Source organism: Idiotropiscis lumnitzeri, chromosome 10 (assembly GCF_059441095.1).
Source record: "Idiotropiscis lumnitzeri isolate Australia: NSW breed Sydney's pygmy pipehorse chromosome 10, RoL_Ilum_1.0, whole genome shotgun sequence".
Classification (NCBI taxonomy): Eukaryota; Metazoa; Chordata; class Actinopteri; order Syngnathiformes; family Syngnathidae; genus Idiotropiscis; species Idiotropiscis lumnitzeri.
The window spans coordinates 17673795-17695700 of record NC_142400.1 but is presented as its reverse complement, the minus strand read 5'-3'; the positions used below and the strand labels follow the sequence as shown (position 1 = coordinate 17695700).

General features: G+C 38.8%; 2 protein-coding genes across 6 annotated transcripts in view; one reads left to right on the top strand and one right to left on the bottom strand.

Moving 5' to 3' along the window:
* Positions 1 to 406: 406 nt before the first annotated feature.
* On the bottom strand, positions 407 to 17842 carry ube3d (ubiquitin protein ligase E3D). 2 transcript variants are annotated; one of them, XM_088306856.1, is made up of 10 exons: positions 17589 to 17842; positions 15847 to 16058; positions 15400 to 15487; positions 12695 to 12917; positions 11844 to 11916; positions 11685 to 11763; positions 11113 to 11221; positions 9671 to 9819; positions 6176 to 6314; positions 407 to 1063 (listed from the first exon to the last, which is right to left on the bottom strand). In XM_088306856.1, exons 1-10 carry the CDS (start codon positions 17696 to 17698, stop codon positions 1043 to 1045), a joined length of 1203 nt encoding a protein of 400 aa, XP_088162982.1. In that variant the 5' UTR covers positions 17699 to 17842; the 3' UTR covers positions 407 to 1042. The 2 variants fall into 2 exon arrangements, with proteins under 2 accessions (XP_088162982.1, XP_088162983.1); XM_088306857.1 differs by lacking the exons at positions 407 to 1063; positions 6176 to 6314 and adding an exon at positions 6347 to 6785.
* Positions 17843 to 18116: 274 nt separating this feature from the next.
* Positions 18117 to 21906, top strand: part of dop1a (DOP1 leucine zipper like protein A) — a 35639-nt gene continuing 31849 nt past the window's right edge. For 3 of the 4 annotated variants that reach the window (XM_088306469.1, XM_088306470.1, XM_088306467.1), the window contains exons 1-2: positions 18117 to 18451; positions 19244 to 19439. In XM_088306469.1, coding sequence (XP_088162595.1) covers positions 19302 to 19439 — 138 coding nt within the window. In that variant the 5' untranslated portion in view covers positions 18117 to 18451; positions 19244 to 19301. The remainder of the gene's footprint in view (positions 18452 to 19243; positions 19440 to 21906) is intronic. The other variant, XM_088306468.1, reaches the window with a different exon arrangement.

Below are 21906 nucleotides of genomic sequence, written 5' to 3'. Positions count from 1 at the left end.
AAAAAACCTTCTGAAATTACCGATATTTAACACCAGCTCAGTTCAGAACAACTAAATGGTATGTAGCGTTTATTATTCTCATTTACATACTACCTTTTATCTTTTGTCTGATGTCATCACTCATATTTTGTATTAATTTTTCTGCATTTTGGATTTTACACAAACATTTGGAGTTGTCTACATAAACTTAGGTTTGTTTATCAAGAGCAAGAATTTTAAGAGCCCGGGCACACAATTTAACTTTTTATTCATCCCAAAGTTTTCTTGATGAGCTTAAGATTAGTCTCTTCTCTTCACCAAACCTATCCAAGAGTACCATTATCCACTTAGATTTGCGGACTGGTCGAAAGAACTTCACAACGACTTACTGAGAAAATATCCCTCAATAGCCCATATAGCGTACACTGCATTTGTGCGCTTCACAACCAAGCAAAGTGACTGATTATTAAACATAGATATATTAAGACTTTTAAAAACAAGTTTGACGTTAAACTATTGATTTTTTTTCCAACAAAACGTACCCTCACAAAATGTATCAACACTGGACAAATAAACCACCACTCCACAAAACTCTACACTTATCCCACAAGATGTAATTACCCTCAAGTAGGGGATTGACTGCTGTGCACTGCATCTGAAGTGTCTCTAAAATAAGCATCAAGCAGGAACTCCTTCAAGTAGATGGGCAGAAAAAAAGAGCTGTTTCTTTTAGGGGGAAAAAAAATCTACATTTTAATTTGTTTGGGTGAAAACACTGAAGAAAAATACAAAACTCAATACTGAAAATGACAAATACACAAAACACATACAAGACTGGAAAAAATAGGACACAAATAAGAACTGTAGTTCTAACGCTACTGCAGTAATTAATAGTCATTTTATGCCTTATAATTTAATGGCTACGACTGGAAGGCGTTTTACAAATACACACAAATCACATCTTTTTGAACAAAGAGAATGAGATTCAGCTGCTTCAATAGCTGTGAGTTGACCATCGAGGAACATAACCGGGCCTCCCAATCCCGGCAACTCTTCTGAGCATTCACAATTGTAGATAAGCCACCTGAGGACAACAGGAAGAGAACTGGTTAGGTTCTGAACACACACACACACACACACACATGTATTTTTAGCATTTTAAAAAACTCCTCTAAAGTTTTATTCCCAAAAGCACAGATGCACTGGTGAGGTGTGGACTGCTAATCAGCATCGCAACATTTTATCAGCAATTAGGTTCTTCAAATAAAACGTCCACAGGTGGTAGTGATTTCACAAGTTCAAAAAGACACATTTAACAAAACAAAGCACGGGAAGCAAATCAACTAAGCACGATCCTGCCTCACTTGCTCCATCTGCTATTCCTGGGTGTTTGCCTGCTGCAGACAATAGTTGTGTTCCACCGAGGGCGCCACACTGGGATGATGGATGAGGGCATTTGCCTCACTCAAGGCCCTGTCTTCTATGTCCCTGTGCCAATGCTTGCTCGCCACTCAGGCGCATCAATGATAATTCATACAAATGATAACAGACAGCAAATGGAGGTGCGTTGCCACTAATGCAGTGCTTCTCAAATCCCACCCTTGGGTCACGGTGTGATGCTGAGGGGGGCGCATGTGAACCTGGGGAACATTTTTTTTTTTTTTGTGCTGTACTACAATAAAGTGTAATTGCACATCCACTCCAGTAGTTGGCAGTGGTGTTCTCATTGCCTATTGTGCACAGTGAGTATTAACTCTACGGTGTAGGTTTATTTTACAATGAGAATGCCATGCGGCGGAGAGTGAGTGGTGGTGGAGGGGCGTGAATTGTTTACTTCTGGTTGGGGGGGGCGCATAACAGAAAATAATTGAGAAACACGGCACTAATGCAACATGGTGGTCCAAAGGGGAGGGCCAAATGAGATAAGAAACTGGACAATAATCATAATAATAACAATAATAATGACATTTATTTATAAACACACTTTAAATTGAATCTGAATCTCAACGAGCAAGAGTTTGAAAGCAGACAAAAACGACAACAGCTAAAAAATAAAGTATCAGAGAAAATTCAATTTCAAAAAGTCAATTTTCACATTTTTTTCATTTAGTATCACTGTGGTCCAATTCAAGTTATTTCTGTACTTCTGGGTAGCCAGAATTTTGTCCATTTTTTCAAACATATAACATTCCATACTTTTCTAAGTTATGATCCCAAGATGGAACCACATTTCTAATTTTGGTTATGAGCTGAAAAGGTTTGGGGAATCTTGTTCAATATTCATTCCACTCCCTCAAGCAGAGGCATTCAAACAGCACCTTTGGCTTAGCTTGCTTAACATTAATAAAACTCTCAAATTTCCCCATTGTGGTACTAATAAAGGACATCTTTATCTTTTATCTTTAAAACATTTATATATTATGTGAACATTTCATTCATGGTCCTTAACTGCACAAATCTCCATCGGGTCAGACAACAAATGATTAGTGATTTAACTGGGGCATTTTGCAAATGTTGGTATTGATGGGGAGTTAAACCGAATTCAGTATTTTCTGGGGCGGCGATGACAGAGCACATTTTATAACACGGAACTTTTTATTTTTAACAAAAAAGCAAGCACGTCACAAGAATTCGGAAAAATAGTAGCAATTTCAATTTTGTTTGTGTTGGATTGTCAAGGCTTTCCATATATTAAAACCTATTTTGTCCTTTGCCCCTGATAAATTTTAATCGTTCATGTTGTTTTAATGTTTTGGAGTTCCTGTACTGTGGAGGTTGTTCTTATTAGAATTTAAAATGGAAAAACATGAAAATTACAAAAAAAAAAAAAATTCATCAAGACGAACAAGCTATTTGATTTGGTTAATGTAGTGGGCTGTTGACTTTGCCACGTCAAAGATTTTTGCCAATTCTTTCAGGACTTCATGTTTATATCTACAGACAAATTCCTTCCTAATGCCAACTCAATGTCTGACATAATATCCATATTTATTTGCAACAAGGAAATGGACTGCAAGCAGTAGATAAATACTATGGATGCCCTGAAAATGGAGGCAGGGTAACCTGCATCCTGTACATAATAAAAGCCATACACTTCCAACACAAGTTGATTGTAGTGGTTAAAAGGGTAAAACCACAAAGCTGTCGTGATTCAAATATTTGTGGACCTAAGCGTACATCCACAAAAGTTACCCTTTTCTGACTAACCTATATGCCATCGCTGTCTGCGAGAGAAGTAGAAAATTAATGAGCTCAGGGCTAAAAGACACCAAGGCAAAGTACTTTACACCCCATTACACTGGAGGGTCCAGGAATGGAGGGTGTGGAGCACACAAAACAAGAGACAATCAAAAACGCATACCAGGCTGGTTATTGTCCAATCTTTGATCCACTTGCAGAGAGTAAAAACAGTCAAACAAGTCGAAATTTAAGTTGGAAGCAACACAAAAAAAACTTGAGTGGGTGTATTATATGGAAGGTGCAGTTAGGTCATGACCTCTGATATTTAGCATGCAAAATAAAATGTGGCAATGATTTATCACTACACACCGGGTCATGACTTTAATTTTGGTGAAACGGTTCCAAGAAATACTATGACAACCTCAAGTAAAAGTATGATGACTTGGCCTAGATTTTACTCCAGTACAAGTATGTACTCAAGTAAAAACTTACGTTCTATGTTTCAAACTAGTTGATTCTTGATGAAGCAACTAGTGTAAAATTCAAGTATATTACGTTGACGTCAGACTGTCAAATTACAAACTAGGAATCAAACTATGATTGCAAACCAGAGCACAGGCTAAGAGCAAAACTATCCAAAATATGCCATTCCGACTGTTCCAAGAAGACATCTTCACATGGGACCGACAGACTTTGAGCAAAGCATTATAATACCGGATAAGAATATTTATCTAGCAAGCACGCCAAACCAAACATGTGTAATTACCTTACAGTGACATGCTCGTGCAGGTCTGATATTGAATTGTTTGTGTTCCGCTGGTTCAGCAATGTGGTAATCTACGAAACAATTTACCTGCCAATGTTTTTTTCCAGGAAGGTCCCATGCCACCAAAATCCATTTCTTATACAAATTCCCAAGCATTTCAAAACCAGAATTGTGCTGTTTTTGGGGACGTTTCGGTGAGGATGACTTTGTTAACATAAGATTTGAGACGCGCTAAAAGTATTCAAGTCGATTGGATCTGAGCGAGCCAGAATTTCTTTTGTTATTATTCTGCAAATTAATCACGTTTTTGGCGACCTAAACATGAACAAAAATTCACCACACCAACCATTTTATACCGGCATGCACAATTACAAAAATAAAAAAAACGAGTGATTTTTCAAAATTGCTCAGTAGCACCTCCTAATTTTGTCTTTTACAAAGCAGCCGCGGCTGTATGGTTCACCTAGATCTATGGAAAATTGGAAGTTAATGCATTATCCTAAGAACTATAAAAAAAAAAGAAAGTCTTTTGGAGTAATATGCTCAACCTAAAAGGAATCCATTATTTTGAAATTTGGCATCATCATGACAACAACAGCAGAAGTATTTTGTACAATCATATCTAAAAATGTCAGGCTTTTGATGAGAATCCAGGCCTGAATACATCTATGAACTTATTTTTCATTGTTGTGGTAGCGGCTACTGGCTACAATAAATACATGTTTTAATCTATGCTGTTTATTCCCAAGACGATTAACCAGATCGACTTCATATTTGCTGGACAGAGTGTTTAGGCTTTTATGATGTGAAAACACAAAATTTGTGAGTTTTCATGAAACTCTGTTGCCATGGCAATGCACATTTTGCCCCCCAAAAAACAATACTGATTGTGAGGGTCTATATATGCACAAAAACTCATGGAACTTTGCACACACATCAGGCCTGGCAAATAATAATAATAATAAAAAAAACAAACAAAATACGTAAGAGGTTTAACATTCCATCATTTTTTTAAACTCAAATTCCAATGGGCCAGTACGCCAAAGTGCCCTGGAATTAGAGGGCCCTTCATAGCTGCTCATAACTCTATTTTCTTTTTTGTAATCATTCATCCTTGCCCGTTAGAGGCAGTTTTCACAATGCCTTATAGACAAACTAACAATGTCAGGTAGCTATGTGTAATTTCCATGTTAAGATTGTACTAATATGACCCTTGTATGACACAGAAACAGTCCTGTGGGATTACTACGGTAAATTACTGTCGCTCCAGTTGGAAATAATCCAAAGGCAGTGCAAGACCATTTTTTTTTTTAATTCTTTAGGAGTCCAAACTTTAGTCCTGACAGTCTTATCAAAATGTAACTTGGAATGTGGAATGAAAACAGAGAACCTGGAGAAAATCCATAAAGGCACAAGGAGAACATGCAAACCCCAGTCTCTTATAGCAGTCAATAACATACGCTTGCATCACTAGATCACCGTTTGTGGACCAAAACAGTAAACTATAGGCCTCTGCCTGCGTTTGTTGTGTCATATTCTGTCGAGATAACATTTTCAATGCCGGGAAAAAGCCATCTGGCTGCATGCTGGTCTCTGACACTGCGGGTACCACAGTGTTTTCCCAACCATTTCATACAGGATCTTAGATACTCGTAAACTAATTCTAGTAACTGAAGATGGTTGTATGATCAAATTACATTCCTGTCCTCTGCCAATGACTTTCCAACAGGCCTCTACAACCAGGACGTGTTTCATCACACTACTCACTACCACTGGAACCATTTCCAGCAGCCAGACAGATAGTATGACCCAAGTCTACCTTGTGGGCTTAGCCTTCTCAGTTTCACAACTGTCTCACATACCACAGTCATCATGCAAGTGCAGATATCAATATTGCTACTATCCTCAAACATCAACATTTAATTCCGAGGTAGAGCTCCTTTATAATAATTTATTATACTGTCATATGTAAAAGCCCAATTTCTTCAATAATATAAAAAAACTGAATAAAATCCTTTGCAAATCCCGTTCAACCTATATTTAATTGAATACATTACAAAGACAAGACATTTCATGTTCAAAACGATAAACTATTATTTTTAGGAAGTAAACTTTAACTTGGAATTTTATGGCTGCAACATGTTCAAAAAAAGCCGGGACAGGTGGAAAAAGAAAAGTTGAGGAATGTTCAAAAGCACCCAGCATGCGAATCATAACTGTAATTTTGTGCGTCTTAGGGTGATGTCTCACCTTATAGGCCCTCATGTGACGCATTGATGCAGGAAGTGCAGCATTGCTGTCTTCAATCACTTGCAGCAGCTCCTCACACACCTTCAGAGGGAGCACCACGGAGTGTCCTGTGGCATTGACCTCCCAGTTGGTGGCGACGCTAAAACAGAAAAAGGGCAAGTGATTTATGTTACCCGCCAGAGTCATGTTCAGTACATCCAGGAAGCCTGAAATAGCTGCAATAAAGCTCATGATGAACCATGCCGGTTTTAATAGAGCCATTTTTAACTACAAACTGCAGAATTACAAGGATGACGTTAAGGCAGATAGATGACCAGCTTGTGTGTCGCATCGGCACAAGCCTGTGCAGAGTGTATGAAGAGTGACTGAACAAGGAAAGATTGATGTTGCGTCAGTATGTGTGATGTAAGGTGTTGATCCAGAATGAAAATGCATGTTTGCCATTTGTGGATTTCCCAATTATGTATTTACTAAAAGGATGTTTTAATTAGTTTTTACATATAGAAGCAGGGGTGGGCAAACTTTTTGATTGGCGGGCCACAATGGGTTCTAAAATTTGACAGAAGGGTCGCACCAGGAGCAGCTGGATGGAGTGTTTTGGTAACCTCACCTCATCGGAGAAAAAAAACCTACATTTAATTTTAAATGAAAGTGAACAAAAGCATTACAATAATACACATGTCTTTGAAAAAACAGTATTTAGAAAATAAAACATTAACAAGGTTTATTCAATTTAAATTTTTTCAAGTTCGGCAGACCGGATTAAAATATTTAATGGGCCGCATGTGGCCCCTGGGCCGTAGTTTTCCCACACCTGATATAGAGACTAATGGACTAATTATGAGTCACGAAAGCCTGCAAGTAAAATATTATAAGTAAATTATGTAATTTATATGTAACATTATTATGGAAAGTAAGAACACTGGATTTTGTTGGATGATTGTGTGGAATTTTGTCATTTTCTGGCAACTCATTCGCTTTTTTTTTTAACAAGACCAGCGATTCCATACCAGAGTGCTGCAGCACACGAGTGTGCCATGACCGATCATGACGAATGCACCAGGAAATTGACCAAATTCACCTTGTTTTTTTCTGAAATGTTTTTAGTAATAACAAATATCTTTGTTCATCTTATTGATGACAAATGCCTAAAGTGAAAGGAAGCACAATTAAAAGCTCTTCCATTGAATGTCAGAAGCAAAAATAAACCTGTGTTTTCATGTGTCGTCATAGCTCCTGCAAATATAACAGAAATGTGTTCAATTAACAGGCACAGATAGTATAGTGAGGACACTTCGGGGACCTAAGAGACAAGATCATCATCATTACTTTCGTATTCATACTTTTTGTGACATTTGTTAGGTGATTACAAAATGGGTGCCCTGCAAAATTTAATTTTGGTGAACACTGAACATGACTCTCACATGTGAAGCTTAAATGAGGCAACATTGAGGTAATAGGCAACATTACTTGGGAGCAACAAGGAGAGAGCGTTGCTCATTTAGTTAAAAATAAATAAAAAAACTAAAGGGACATCTAAGGCCATTGTGATCTGCCATCACGTGACACATTATTTTATGCCTTGGCTAAAAAGATTCCTTGAAGCGCTAATCATTTGGTAAATGCTTGCATTTTGCACATGCAATACATAGTCGCGTTCCTGCAAAGACAGCGTTCATGTGACTTTTGTTACTATTTGACAGCAAGTTTGTCAAAACATTGGAAATAACTTCCCGATTCTGACTTGACTGCACTCAGCTACAGGGAAGAGCAGAGTGGATAAAAAAACGACCAGTGCTGAGTCAGATGAAAATAATGAGGGTTGAAGACTCTTCCAGTGGGGTGCTGAAATACAGAACACGAAGACCCACATGCAGAGCATCCACCCACATCCTCCTAATGCATCACAGCAAGGGACACAGAGAGTCACAGTGGTCGAAACAAATTGAGCAAGTGCATTCCAAGTGACAACTAAAGACATTTGAAGGCAATCTCATTTGCAAAAAAAAATATGGAACATTATGTCTTGGAATGCAACCCATGCACAAAGTAATATACAGTATTAACTCATTACAGAAAATGTGTGTCACTGTGTGAAACAAATGGTGCTTATACCAGATTGGCCACTGTTCTGCCCTGCCAAAAGCGATACTGAAAGTTTACTGCTTAATGTTTCTTTAAGAAAAATGGCCTATTTTGGCAGCATAGTGGCGCATATTAAACGTCATTCTCAGTCAAATGTTCTGACTGTGCTTGATGAATCCTGTTAATTTGTATTAGGTTCATTGAAGACTGAATTGAAAAGCACAAATGTGAGTGTAAATAGTTGTTTATGTGAATCGTGTGATTGAATAGTGAATTGTCCATGGTGCATCCCACCTTAAAGGGACACTTGGTTGAGCTTGACATTGGCACTTATATAATATGTATGCATGTAAAACATCAGAGCTAAAATTCACCCCCACAAAATGGAAAATACAAGCTAATCTAATTTTCCTGACAAAAATGGATACATAAATTGAGCTTCTTGTTGAAAAATGGACCATCCTGGCTAGATGATCCCTAAAGGGGTCGAAAGCCATGCTGGCCCATTTTTCACAAACAAGCACAGTTTATATATTTTTTGATCAGGAAACTGAAATGAGTTCTTTTCTTTTTTTTTATCTATAAATTTTTGAGAAATTAGGAAATAAGTGACTTGAAAAACGCCTACTGTTAATGAGGAATATGGCGACGCCCCCCTGCGCACTCTCAATGTTTCGCTCAGAGTCATTTGAAGGCACAGATTACAAACTCGCCATTGGAAATCATTGTAATTCCATTGCTTATAACATCCAAAAACGGTAATCAAGTGGCACCAAATTTCATGTAGACACCCCTCCCAATGACCATTTCATCATATCAAAAGGATTAACCTTTATGTGGCAGATTTATACCAGAATGAGGAACTGTGGAAGTGGGCAGAGGGACAAAGATGATAGCTGGGAGGACACTCGCACATGCAAAGATCCATGCCCAGCTGCTACCCCCTGTAAGATATAATACTGATGTCATTTTTACATGCAAACCTATTATATAAGTGTCAAAGTTCATCCAAGTGTCCCTTTAAGGTCAAAGTCATCTGAGAATCCAGATCCCCAAAGTCCCTGAACAGAGGTCACGGTGGTAGAACACTGATATATGCACAGTACATTATAACCATCCCTTGACGCACCTGAACAATAATTATGCGCCACAATTAGCAGATCAGTACAGGATATACTATTTTTCATCTCTCCTTGCAAGAGTCACCTTGCATCTTTCAGCCTTTGCAAAAATCTGCTCATATTTTGTTGCGCAGCATAAACTACGTAAACAAAATCTATCAAAGAAGTCTTTCATCCATTGCTTTCCGTTATGGCAGGTGGTGATGAAACGAATGCACTGAAAAGATGAAAGATAAAGGCAAGAAGGAGTGAAAACTGAAGGAGAAATGTGCATGTTGTATTTACTTACTCTTGCTGCTGGACCCCCATATGAGAACAGGCAATGTAGAGGAGTTTGAGAGCTCTTGCAGTCCTCAGTGATGGACTGTGATGAGTGTTTGTGCTTGCAGACCACTCTGGGACTGATGCTGTGATAGAATCGCTATTCAGCAGCCAGAGCTGCAAGAGGAGCAGACACATCGCTTCACATTTAGGATGTGCAAAGAATCACATTTTACCCATTCTTTGTCACGCAGCAAGATTGCGATACACATTGGGTAAACAACAAAAACAACATATTGTCGAATCGTAATTTTGAAAATGGTTAAATACAAAATAAATTAGAACTATCCTGCCAAAAGTAAACACATTGTCTGGCTTTCATGTGCATTTGATTGATCAATCAGCTCATTAAATTTCAGGGATTCACCAACATAGCCCCCATGGACCACATGAGTAGCCCTCAGGCCTGCTCTAGTTAGCTCCCCAGTGATGGGACTTTGTGATTTCTGAGGTATGTTGTAGAGGTGACCATTGTTTTTTAAAATATAAACAGTTGCATATGGGTTGCATATTGATTTGCATCAATTTCCTAGCTTGTTAATATAACTTTCAACAGTCAGTGTGGCCTTTCTAATTATTTTTTTATTTTTGAAATTGAGGTGTGGTTGTGTACAATAGAACCCTGTGACGCAGACGGCCATTTTGTCCATACTGGATAATAATAATATCTAGTTAATCTAATACTACCAGTAATTTTGAAAGCACTATATTAACATTTGTACTTGAGGAAAAAGCGTCTGTTGATACTTCATCTTTAAACAGAAAGCTTCTTAAAACCTAATAGCTTTACTTCTATTTGAGTCATGAACATGAATAATTTCGACATGTAGCATGTAAATGATCTGACTAAAGTCATGGAGAGCAAAATAAATAACTGATAATAACCTAACCTAATAATAAATAACCTGTCATAATCAGAGAAAAATAAATAAGAGGGAGAATTCAAGCATGTACTGCCATTATCAATTGATTATCAACTATAGAAATTAATGTTTGCTGTTCTTTTTTGTAGACTGACTTGCCCCAATATTAAAACCAACTGCACAATCAAATGTATCGTGTGTTGATATTATATGATTGTACATGTAGTTCACAGTTGTGGAAAAACTGCACAGCATCATTTGGAGAATGTTTTCTAAGGTTGAACTGTAGCAAAACGAGGTTACCAAATTAAATCTAACACTGATGCAGGCGGTTCTGTAGAGACTGACTAGTCCTGTCCCCTAGATGAGCACTACTGCCACCTGCAGTTAAAAGGAAACTGATTTCAATGGCAGAACCTATGAAGGAAAATAACATCGGAACTTAACTTAAGCTCCAAATAGTCATGTAATCATAGCATTAAAGACAATAAGTAATTGTACTTTTACTTGAGTCAAATATTTCAGTGTCTTTCTATCCGCTTCTTACCAGCAAGAATGTTTTTTCACTCGGTGTTTGGACAGAAAAGTGGAAGGAACTCATAGAGTTGGAAAGTGCTGCAAGCCTTGCTGCTACAGTCCTCTGTAGGAAGCAGGATCTGTCCAAAACAAAGTATATTATCTTATATTTAAAAATATTTTTAGTTTTAACATCACAGCCTTTGAAAGTTAATTGCCACGTATCAAAATGTCATTAGTCCAGCAAAAAAAATAAAAAATCCCCTATCCATCGGATACAGGATTTATACGTTTTCTCCTACGTATACGTTTTTGCAAAATAGACTTTATTGCATGTTATATTTATTCAGAGTTACAATTTAATCAGCTATTAGTATTAGATTCAGTAAAATTCAGGAATGTGTAAAACATGAAAAATAAAAATGACTTATTTGTAGGTAAGAATCTGATTTAAGGGGCAAAATAAACCAGATACTCAGAATCCAACAATCCCTCAGAGCTGAGTGCAACTGTATATTTCTTCCTGCCTTCCTCACATTTAAAAGCCAACGTACTTACTGAGAATTTCCTAGTGATTCCCCTTTGGCCAGCTATTGGACCTACCTGCTAAATGAAGACTCTGGCTTTCTGTCCCCGACACTGGACTCCACCACCACCTGCGTGATGTACAGTCTCAAGGTCTCTGCAAGTCACAGCAAGGGCGCCTCATAAAAACCTGGGGATTGTGTTTCATTGATGACCAGTTACTCAGCGAAAGCATACCCGGTGTCAGTGCCTCTCCCAGAACTGAGGAACAGCTCATGCAGGACACAAGCGTCAGTCTGCGGCAAGTTTTCTGTTCATGATGGAAGCACACGGCAAAAACATTTTAACACGATATACCCAGCATTTTTCTGCGGACAGTCATAAAGGAAACCAACCCATATTTTCCCACTGGAACTAGGCTAAAGGAAGACAATTGTTCTCCAAACAGATAGAGAGATATTAATCTTTGTCCAGGGAGTGCAGGAGTTTAATTTCGCTGATGCAATTTTGTCTGGGAGAAATGTGCCAGTGTGGGACAGGATTTTAAAAAGGTCCATTAAACCTGTAATTTCAACCATCCACTGCGGTTTTCATCACTTTCTTTCTGTCCTTGAACCTATTTGGCTGATAATGAGACTGCCTCAAGAGTGCATGATCAATGTCAACATCATCATCATCAATGCTCCCCTCCCTTTTATGCAATGTACACAGTTAATATTGCATGCACTGGAAATTTATTTAAACGTCTTCAGCACTTATTTTGAGTTGTTTTAATCACTCTTATTTCATTGCAAAGGATATAATATTTACTCATGCCAAACAACTCCACGTTAATGGTAGTATGCCAAGAAAATGCAGTCCTTATTTTTACTGCCTGTTTAGGCTTTTTGAATTGTGTAGGCATACTACGCACAAAGTGGTCTAAAAAATGTAAATGACTTGATTACCTAATAATCCAAACTCAGTTACTTTGTTACAAAACCTGAGCATTGCAGTATATTATGGCAACGCAGCCTAGAATTATGCTGGTCTAACAACTTTGGATCCCTGCTACCTCAGCTAACATTTTTGAGCTACACATCACTCACCTTTGGATCTTGACTATCCCGTGAGTCAGCAGGGCTCACTTCCTGGAGAAGGGTTTGTTCACAGCTGTCATCCCTGGTGACCAGAAAGAACGTGTCGCCCAGTAAACAATCATCAGGTCGGGGCAACATCTTCTTGTTGGCAAAAGGATCTGGATGGCAGCACCAATCGTCCACAATAGCGTTCCAGTTGCCATTTGGGAGGGGAAGCACTCGCTTGAACAATCTGAAGATAAAGAATTGTTACTTAAAATTCATCTCAAGGTCGTTTTCCGAAAATGGAAGATGGTAAGTTTAGAACATGGCTTAATTTTGGAAATTGCAAACTGCAATCAAACAATTCTTGTGATTGTAACTGAGACCTCTGTAACCTTCAAGAGGTATTTGGCGTCATTATCCTTTTGGAAGATCACTGAACTGCAAGTTGCAACTGACACCAACATCTCCGATGCTTATTTCTATCCAGAATGCCATGATTGTCTTGCAATTTAATTGTGCCTGCACTGCACAAAGACACTTTGTAGCATCCGGTTGGGACCCTCATCAAGACATTTGATGCTATTGGCCATTTCCCAACCACTGTTGTGGGTAGGTTGCACCAGGAAGGGCATCTGGTGTAAGATCTGCGCCGAACAGATCATGCGAGTAACTCGCAGGGGCAACCCCTAATTAGAAGGGACTACGCTGAAGGTCAAACAACAACCCCATGTTCCACAATAGATTGTACTTTTGTAGTCTGCTTCATTTTTACATCTGTAAGCATACATTGCCATTCCTTACCAAAAAGTCTCAGTTTCGTCATCTGTCCAAAGGACATTCCCAGAGGTTTGGTGGCCTATCAACATAGTTTGGCAAAATACAGTCTTGCTGAGGACTGCATCATCACAGCATGTGACTAAACAAACCAATCATGAGAGAGGACGCGCAGCATTCTACATGCAGCAACATTTTCTGTCATGTGTGCAGGATGAGGAACAGAGGAAACACAGATGTGCCGAATGATACAATGCGGCCGTTCTCGCCCATGCGTACGTGGGAGTATAAAAAGGCCTTTAGGAGGCTGATGGTTTTTAGCAAACAAGGGACACTGTTGAAAAGCTTTTATGAATCTGCGGTCGCAGCGGAATATCTACGGTTTTGGTTTGCTTGGCAGGCGGTATACACTCTCTTCCGCGATTATTGGCACCCCTGGTAAAGATGAGTGCTTTAGATTCAAATGAATTTTTTTTTTTTATTTTTTTTTTTAATTAATATAGGATCACAATAAACAGGGAAAAGCCAACCTTTAATTCATTAAGTGAGGGGGAAAATACTCACATTAAGAAATTATTATTTTTCAATAAATCATGTGTGCCACAATGAGCAGCCTTGATGTTATAACATTATACAAACCCCTTTTGACAACAAAACAGAATGTCATCTTCTCTTATAATGTTTCACAAGATGTTAAAATACAGTAAGAAGGATATTCGACCATTCCTCTTTGCAATCTCTCTAAATCACAGGTGTCAAACTCCGGCCCTGGAGGGCTGCTTTCTTGCATGTTTTCCATTTCTCCCTGCAACACACCTGATTCAAATGAGCAGGATACTGATTAGGCTTCTTCAGAATTTACTTATTAGGCTTCTTCAGAACTTGCTGATGAGCTGATCATTTGAATCAGGTGTGTTGCAGCCCTGGACTGGACTTTAGCACCTATGCAACCTGGGTTCTCTTAACCAGGGGTGCCAATAATAACAGGTGAAGGGGCCCAGCTCTGTCTTGGGCTACTTTGTGACACATTGAGGATAGGACAGGAGAATATTGCCTAAGATGTCAACCCTGCTCGGCAATGCTATTTTGCTTAAACCTTGACCTTATGTCTCCAATCCAACTGCATGTGGAAGAAAAACAATACCTACATATTTAATTCTAATATTATAGCAGCTGCAATCACAACATTTAAATTAATAGTGTAATTTTACCCAGCGGAAAATGACTGACATTTGAATATTTAATGTACAGTTGAGGCAGTGAATTCAAATCCAATCATTGTGTCACACAATGAAGAAAAATCTCTGATTAGTGGGGAAGAAATCTCAGAGTTAGATGATAAGAGTCCAAATTAAAAAATGCCCCAATTGTCTCTATGGATAGCAATTAACTACGTATTACAATGTCAGTAAAACAAGTACAGAGTGATTAATGGAGCATTAGAGAGACAGTCAGCAGCAACCTTATTATGGCAGAGGATTAAATTTACTGCATTTTGTGGTGACACATGATGTTGTTTTAATTGCACGCTTTATAGGAATTCTATTCACAACTCGGCGCCCACTTGCCCTTGTTGAGAGTGGGGAAAAAACATGTGTATGGCAACTTTTAGTAGGTCACTGCTGAGAAACATAGCCAGAGGCTAAAGGTCTTCATAATGCAGGCGCTGTGATTTTCAGCACATCACATTGCGGACCAGAGAAAACTACAGTCTGAAGGCAATATGACCAATACCACTGAATCACCTAAAGGCAGGAAGAGCAATTGTTTTTTTTAATAGGTAGTGCAGACCCTTATGTCAGAGTGACTTTTCATCAACTGACAATTTTAGCTGCTGCTCCACCCATCTATTATTCCTGTGGCCGGCTATCACAACCAAGGCTGGGTCACACCATGAAGAAAGCCAGAGATAAGTACAAATTTCCAATCCCCGCTCCTCCTCGTCTTTTCCTCACCTATCCTCGAGCAGCCTGGTCGTACAACTCTGACAGTAGAAGCAATAAGTCTCCTGAGCTCGCAGTGCCGTGATGATGTCTGGGGAATCTAAAGGGAAACAATAAAACAAAGTGAAATGATGGTAGCCTGAAAAGAGAAGGAAACTGTTGAAATATAAGGCAAGGAAACAGCGGAAAATCAATTTAGTTTTGATAGGACAATGACTGAAGTTAACTGCGAGCATGTATTGAGACAAATTGTAAATTCAAAAAAGGTTTGATTGGAGGTTTGGCCAGATGTAGAACTCACAAGATCAATCACTCTGAGGTACAGTTTTCTCATAAAATTAACTTAAGGTGTTGCTACATGATGTTTATGAAGAGAATCTTTAATTGTCTTAGTCAATTAGGTAGTACATCCGACAAATAACAATTGCTATAGACGGCGTTCCCAATAGCCAACAGTACCTTCAATCTTGTTATGTGAAACACTTATTCGAAGCCTGAAATGGAGCTCTTGTTCACAGGATTCTCCCCCTGGAGTCAGAATGCAGGATTCATCCACATAGGAGACTCCTGGTGGCAAATTTAAGGTCACCTCGCCTGTAGGGGTCCGGATGTGAAGAGAAGAATCTCCACCAGTCACAGCCACGTCAGCAGGGTTTACAGCGACATCTTTCCTAGACAGCAGAGAGGAAAGATGCTAAAACATTGTGCTACAGTATAGCTGTAAAAGCAAAGGAGACTTCAAAATTACATTAATTATGATCATGGCACTTTGCTACATCCTTCATCTTAAAGACCCAGATCATAACTTCACCCACTAAAATGCAACACTGCAGCACATTTTTATGGGAATTAATGCTTGTCTTCTTTGCTAAAACTTGGCATAATGAAATATGAACGCATACAAACTAAGGCTACCGAATCTATTTGAAAAAAATCATCGCAATAATGGTCCGTACAATATGCGAATCGCAATGACATCCAATACGTTTCAAGGAATTGTATGCTTTTAACTGACTTTGACCAATCAGATGCAACATTAAATGTGTATTGCTATCCAATAGGTGAACAGTATCAAGGGGCATTACTAACATTAAGTTATTACATTTAATTATCTAAGAATGCATTGAGCTTACTTACTTTGCCTCATGAAAAATATATTTATTTCGTTAGATAATACTAATGCAATTTCTTTAGGTATGCTAAATGATGCAATAATATCGCCATCACAACATTCAACACCCATATTGCATATCTTTCCAATATCGTACAGCCCTAATACAAACCTGCCTCGTTATGAAGACATCATGTATATTAAGCACCTGTATTAAAAAGACTATCTTACACGTTCAAGATAATAAACTACCTTATTTGCACATTATTCAAGTACTGAAAAGCATTAATATTTGTTAAAAGCGTAAATTGAAAATGACTAAATATGACTAAGGCTGGAAATTATTGAAAACTGCATGTGAAATGTTTTATAAGAATGGGGATCATTAATCTTAACATGCAAAAGGAAGAACTATCACGTACAGGTATATTAGTAACTATTAACTAACCCATCAAGTTTGTTTATTTGTGAACTGTACCTCATCACTGAGACCAGAAATCTTGTATTTAAAACAGGCAGCCTGAAATCTAGCTGAAGCAATCAGAAAGTTAGCACAGTACTGCCTAAACTTCAAGTTAGCGGAATTGCTTTAGCAGACGAGAAATGCAGCAACAATCATATATGAAAGTAAAATTAGGATCCTACCGGAGGGATTTTTTGGGGGAATATGTATCAAGTGGAGCAAGACGCGGTTATGCCCCTTTAAATTTTGTAGCTTGAATACGTGTAAAAAGAAAAGTCTACATACGATGCCACAATTATCTGAAACATTTGCTGTTGCCCCTGATCAAATTAAAAACGTGTTTAAGAGTTGAATATTTTGTTAAATAGAATATTTTAAAAAAGTCACTTGTGGAACTTCACCATCATATTTTGCATTGAACTGATTTGGTATTATCCTGGTTGCAACTAAATGTGTTTAACTATGTCTGCAAGTTACGTACATGAAGTATATCATTTAACTGTAAAATAAGCAAGAAAAAACGTCAACAATTAGCATAGTTTGTGTAATTGAATGATGTTGTATTGTAGAAGAAAGCTGATTTACTGCGAGAAAAAAAACAACCACGCTATCAACATAAGTACTCACCCGATAATTAGAAGTCCACTTTGAAGCCTTTTTCTTAATTCGAGAAACATTCCAAATCCGCGCGGTTTAGCTGGCATGTCCAAATCGGCCATAGAGACTACAGGCTGCATACAAATATTAGCTACAGACTGTTAAAACCCTTTTTTAAACAAGTTAAAGACGCACTTACAAGAAATTATTTGTTCTGGTAGCATTACAGATAGTCTGCAGCGTGAGCTCATGGAGCACTATTTTGGTTGCCCATCCATGAACAAGAACATCCGTTTAAAATTTTCAAAGTAATACATTAACGCTTGTATGACAATGTTATAATTCTCCAATCACAAAACTGTAAAAGTAGATAGAATTTAAGTTTTCTACATAATATGGCTAAATGCACACCCACGAATAAATGACAGCAATTTGAGATATTCTTAACCGACTGTGCGAGTATAACAATATTTTGTATTTTGGTAACTTTATTTGTTGTTTCCGTCCTGTGTTAGCATAACGATGATAAACTTTATGGATACAAAAGACGGAAGACCTCCATGCGGAAAAGCGGGTTGAATGCACGGTTGGATGTGCTACGAATCTGCAGTGCAGTCTGGGAGCTGCCACTCCACCACCTTTGTATATCCGATCTTGATCTCATGGTTGGTGACTGATTAGCACACAGCGGGAAGAAGCAACGGGTGAATATGTAGAATATATGCAGCCATTGTCAAACGTTGTCAAAAAGGTGTCGGGCTTTTCCTCTCCATCCTTTTCGCAAGCTGGTAACAAACGTTAGCGCTAGCGTTGTTACCGATGTGATAGCTCATTTTACCCACCGAACCGGGTTCATGTTTGAATGACACCTCTCGCCCACTTAAGCTATGACGGTAAGCTACTTCTTCTAACAATGCTTTCCGTAATTGAATGTGTTAAGTGTCCAAATATGTTCGAGCTAAAACAGTTGGGTGTTAGCCTAGCATAGCATCCATTACTGTAAACAGAGCCTACTGTACATTTGGGACTGAACGCACAGAACAGCTGATGGCACGTTTCGTTACCGCTGTTTATTTTTACGGGGTGTATAAAGCCTTTTGTTCTCAAACCCAAATTCCAAATTAGGTCGTGTCAATAACAGCCACTTAATCACATTGTATTAATTTTTGTGGTGAAAATGATGTCAATAATTCTGTAACGGACCCACCCATCTGCCTAACTCCAGTACTAAATTAATCTGACGTTATTGTGACTATGTTGCGCGTGTGTTTTCTGTGTGATTCCAAATATATGATTTGGCAACTTGAGACGTCCACTGTGCATAAATACTGCACTGACAATTTTGAATCAGTGCTATTTTACATATTCTCCAGCAGAGTACGCCCTTGGTTTAATTTTATATTAGTTTCGCCAGCCAACCCGGACTGCAATAACAATGTTAGCGCCCTCTTAAAAGTCTTAGTGGATCTTCATTTTTCAACTACTGGTTTGGAATGACTTTGTGAAGATATCAGAAACAGGATCTTACTTACTTTCTCTCTTAGACCTGCCTAATGTTGAGTCATAAAAGCAAAACAAAATATTATGGTCATTACCATGCATGCCTAGCGTCATAGATACCATTAGTAACTCTCAATAACTAATCAATTGCTATTTTATTGTCTCCTTGTGTGGCTTTGGCACAGGTGTGATGTACCCATGCATGCCCGGTGTTTTACATTAGCACAATAGCCACCCGGGAGAATGAATGCAGAGGAAGTGGAGCTGCTCAGTGACTCCAAGTACAGGAACTATGTGGCAGCTGTGGATAAAGCCCTCAAGAACTTTGAGTACTCAAGTGAGTGGGCAGACCTCATCTCTGCTCTGGGCAAGCTCAACAAGGTAATGATTCGAGTTAGTAATTTTTCAGTGCACTCGCTCGTAAGTAGACAACTCAAAAACACAAATCCTTCAACAGTTTGTCTTTAGCCACAGGTGCTTCTCAACAGCTCGTTTACCTGCCGATTGAGTAGAAGCACCTGTGTCTGAAGCCAAACTGGCAAGGTTTATATTCTGAACCTGGATTTGACCCCTGGCTGAAATAACTTGTACTTTGAAAGGTACCACAATATGTAATGTTAATGGTTACCACAGCACACGCTACGTGACGAGCAGACATTGGATCTGAAAACTGAACGAGAGCCATTACTGTCAGCAGTGGTGTCACTTCTAGAGCAATGTTTCTCAACCAGGAGTCCGTGGTCCCATAGTGGTCCATGGTGTAAACACAAGGGGGCTGTGAATCTTTTACAATGATGCCTTGACTTTTATAGAAATTGGCATATTTTACCCAAATATTTCTGAGACCTTTAGCCACCTCAAATACATTTGTTAAGAGTTCTTTTTTTTTTTCTCTCTCTCTCAAATTCCACCAGTTTCATGAGTGGTAGTCATTGTATTGTACTTTAATAAGGATCTCGCTAGGGCTGAAACATTATGGAATTATTATTTCCTCTAAAAAGTGTGCTGTAGTATGCAATTTATTTTTTCAAGGTCCTTTTCAATACATTTTTATAACAAATAACGAATTTTTACGGCCACCAGACGCGCTGCATCAAAGAGTGCAACACCAGTTGAGGGTGCTAATTCCGTATTTAATGCATATACTAGACGCGCCGCACTACAAGGCGCTAGCCCGGCTGCTCACGTTAGTCCGGCTGCTTTGCTCGCGCCAGCTGATGCCAGCTCACCATGACTCAATCCCCTGAGGGATTTTTGCCAGAGATATCACCCCGTTTCAATGACAGACGTCATGAAACTATTAGGAATCACTGCCAATAACAATGACTAACCAGTAAGAGGTGTCTTAGCAATAGTCTCCTAGAAACGTCAGGGGAGGGACTTCACTGGTCACCACACTCCTTAGAGTCACGGTTTCAAATCAAAACCAAAAAAAAACTCAGCAAACAATGAAACAAAGAAATAAGATTAACACAAAACATGTATCTCTCATGCCATCTATATACCCAAAAGAAATAAAAATAACACAAAAAGATTAGAGCAATGGCTTCTTGGGTGCCACTCAGCCTCAGCCAATTACAGCAATGGCTTCTTGGGAGCCACTCAGATTCAGCCAATCACATGGCTGTTTAGAGAGATGTGCATGACTGTTTAGAGAGATGTGCTGTTGTGCTTTGGGCTTTTTGCAGTCTGTTGTCTAAACCTGGGACGTTTCTTGCTTGCAATAACATAAATGATAAGACAGACTACAACATTGTGGACAGCTGCCCTTTTGTCCAGCTTTCTCCTACACCATCACCCAAACACCATAGTCACATAATGTATAAGTCACGGTCAATTTGAAACATAGAGGACATAGACTTTGGCCAGCAGGGTGTGCTAACATGCACTCCAAACAGCCCAATGAGTAAAAGGGTTGATGGTCGCGAGTGATGCTTAGTCCATATAATAGGCGCGTCGCTTTACAAGGCGCTTTGTTTGTTTTGGGGAAGATTAGGGACTTTAAAGAGCGCCCTATGGCCCGGAAAATACGGTAAGTCATCTTTATCACAAAAAACTATATTAGATGTAGGTTTACACTAACTAAATACATCAACATGCCGTCTTGTAAATGTAAGCATTCACCATGACAACATAATTTTATCACAGGTGTGATGTGTTATACCAGGCATCACCAAATGGCGGACCGCGGTCCGGACCCATGACCAATCTAAGATTAATTTTTTTCAGGGCGCAAACGTTGGCGCTGTAATTCTAGTTAATACAGAAAAGGCGTCACTGATTTGAGCCAATCAAATCTTTTGTTTACGATCCACTGCCAATTGCACAGCAGACCGGAAGAGAGTGCTGCTGACAGTATGCATTGCTAAAAAGTTAGCAAGGTCGATGCGTGTTGTTTTAAATGAATGGATGGAGACATGTAGTTTCGTTCTGGCTGCAGCCGATTCAAAACCAAAGTGCATCACATGCTCCGAAACCGTCGCAACATTGCGAAGCGCCACTACGAAACAAAGCACCGCCCTTTTGTGCAAAGTTATCCGCTGAAGTTTGAGGTGAGCGCACGCAAAAATATCGAACTTCGAGTGCAGTATAACAGATGTTTACATTTTCGTTTACAGCCCACCGGCATGCAAACGAATGTTCACTAAAAGTATCATGGATTTTGAGGAAACATAAAAAAACATTCAGTGATGGGGAAGTTGTGAAGGAGTGCTTAAATGCGGTCACACAAACATTATTTAAAGGAAAACACAAAGCCCAGATGTGTGAAATAATCTACCAAATCCCAATCCCATTTTTATTGATTGTGTACTGAACATGTTGACCTGTTTTACTTGGATAATTAGGC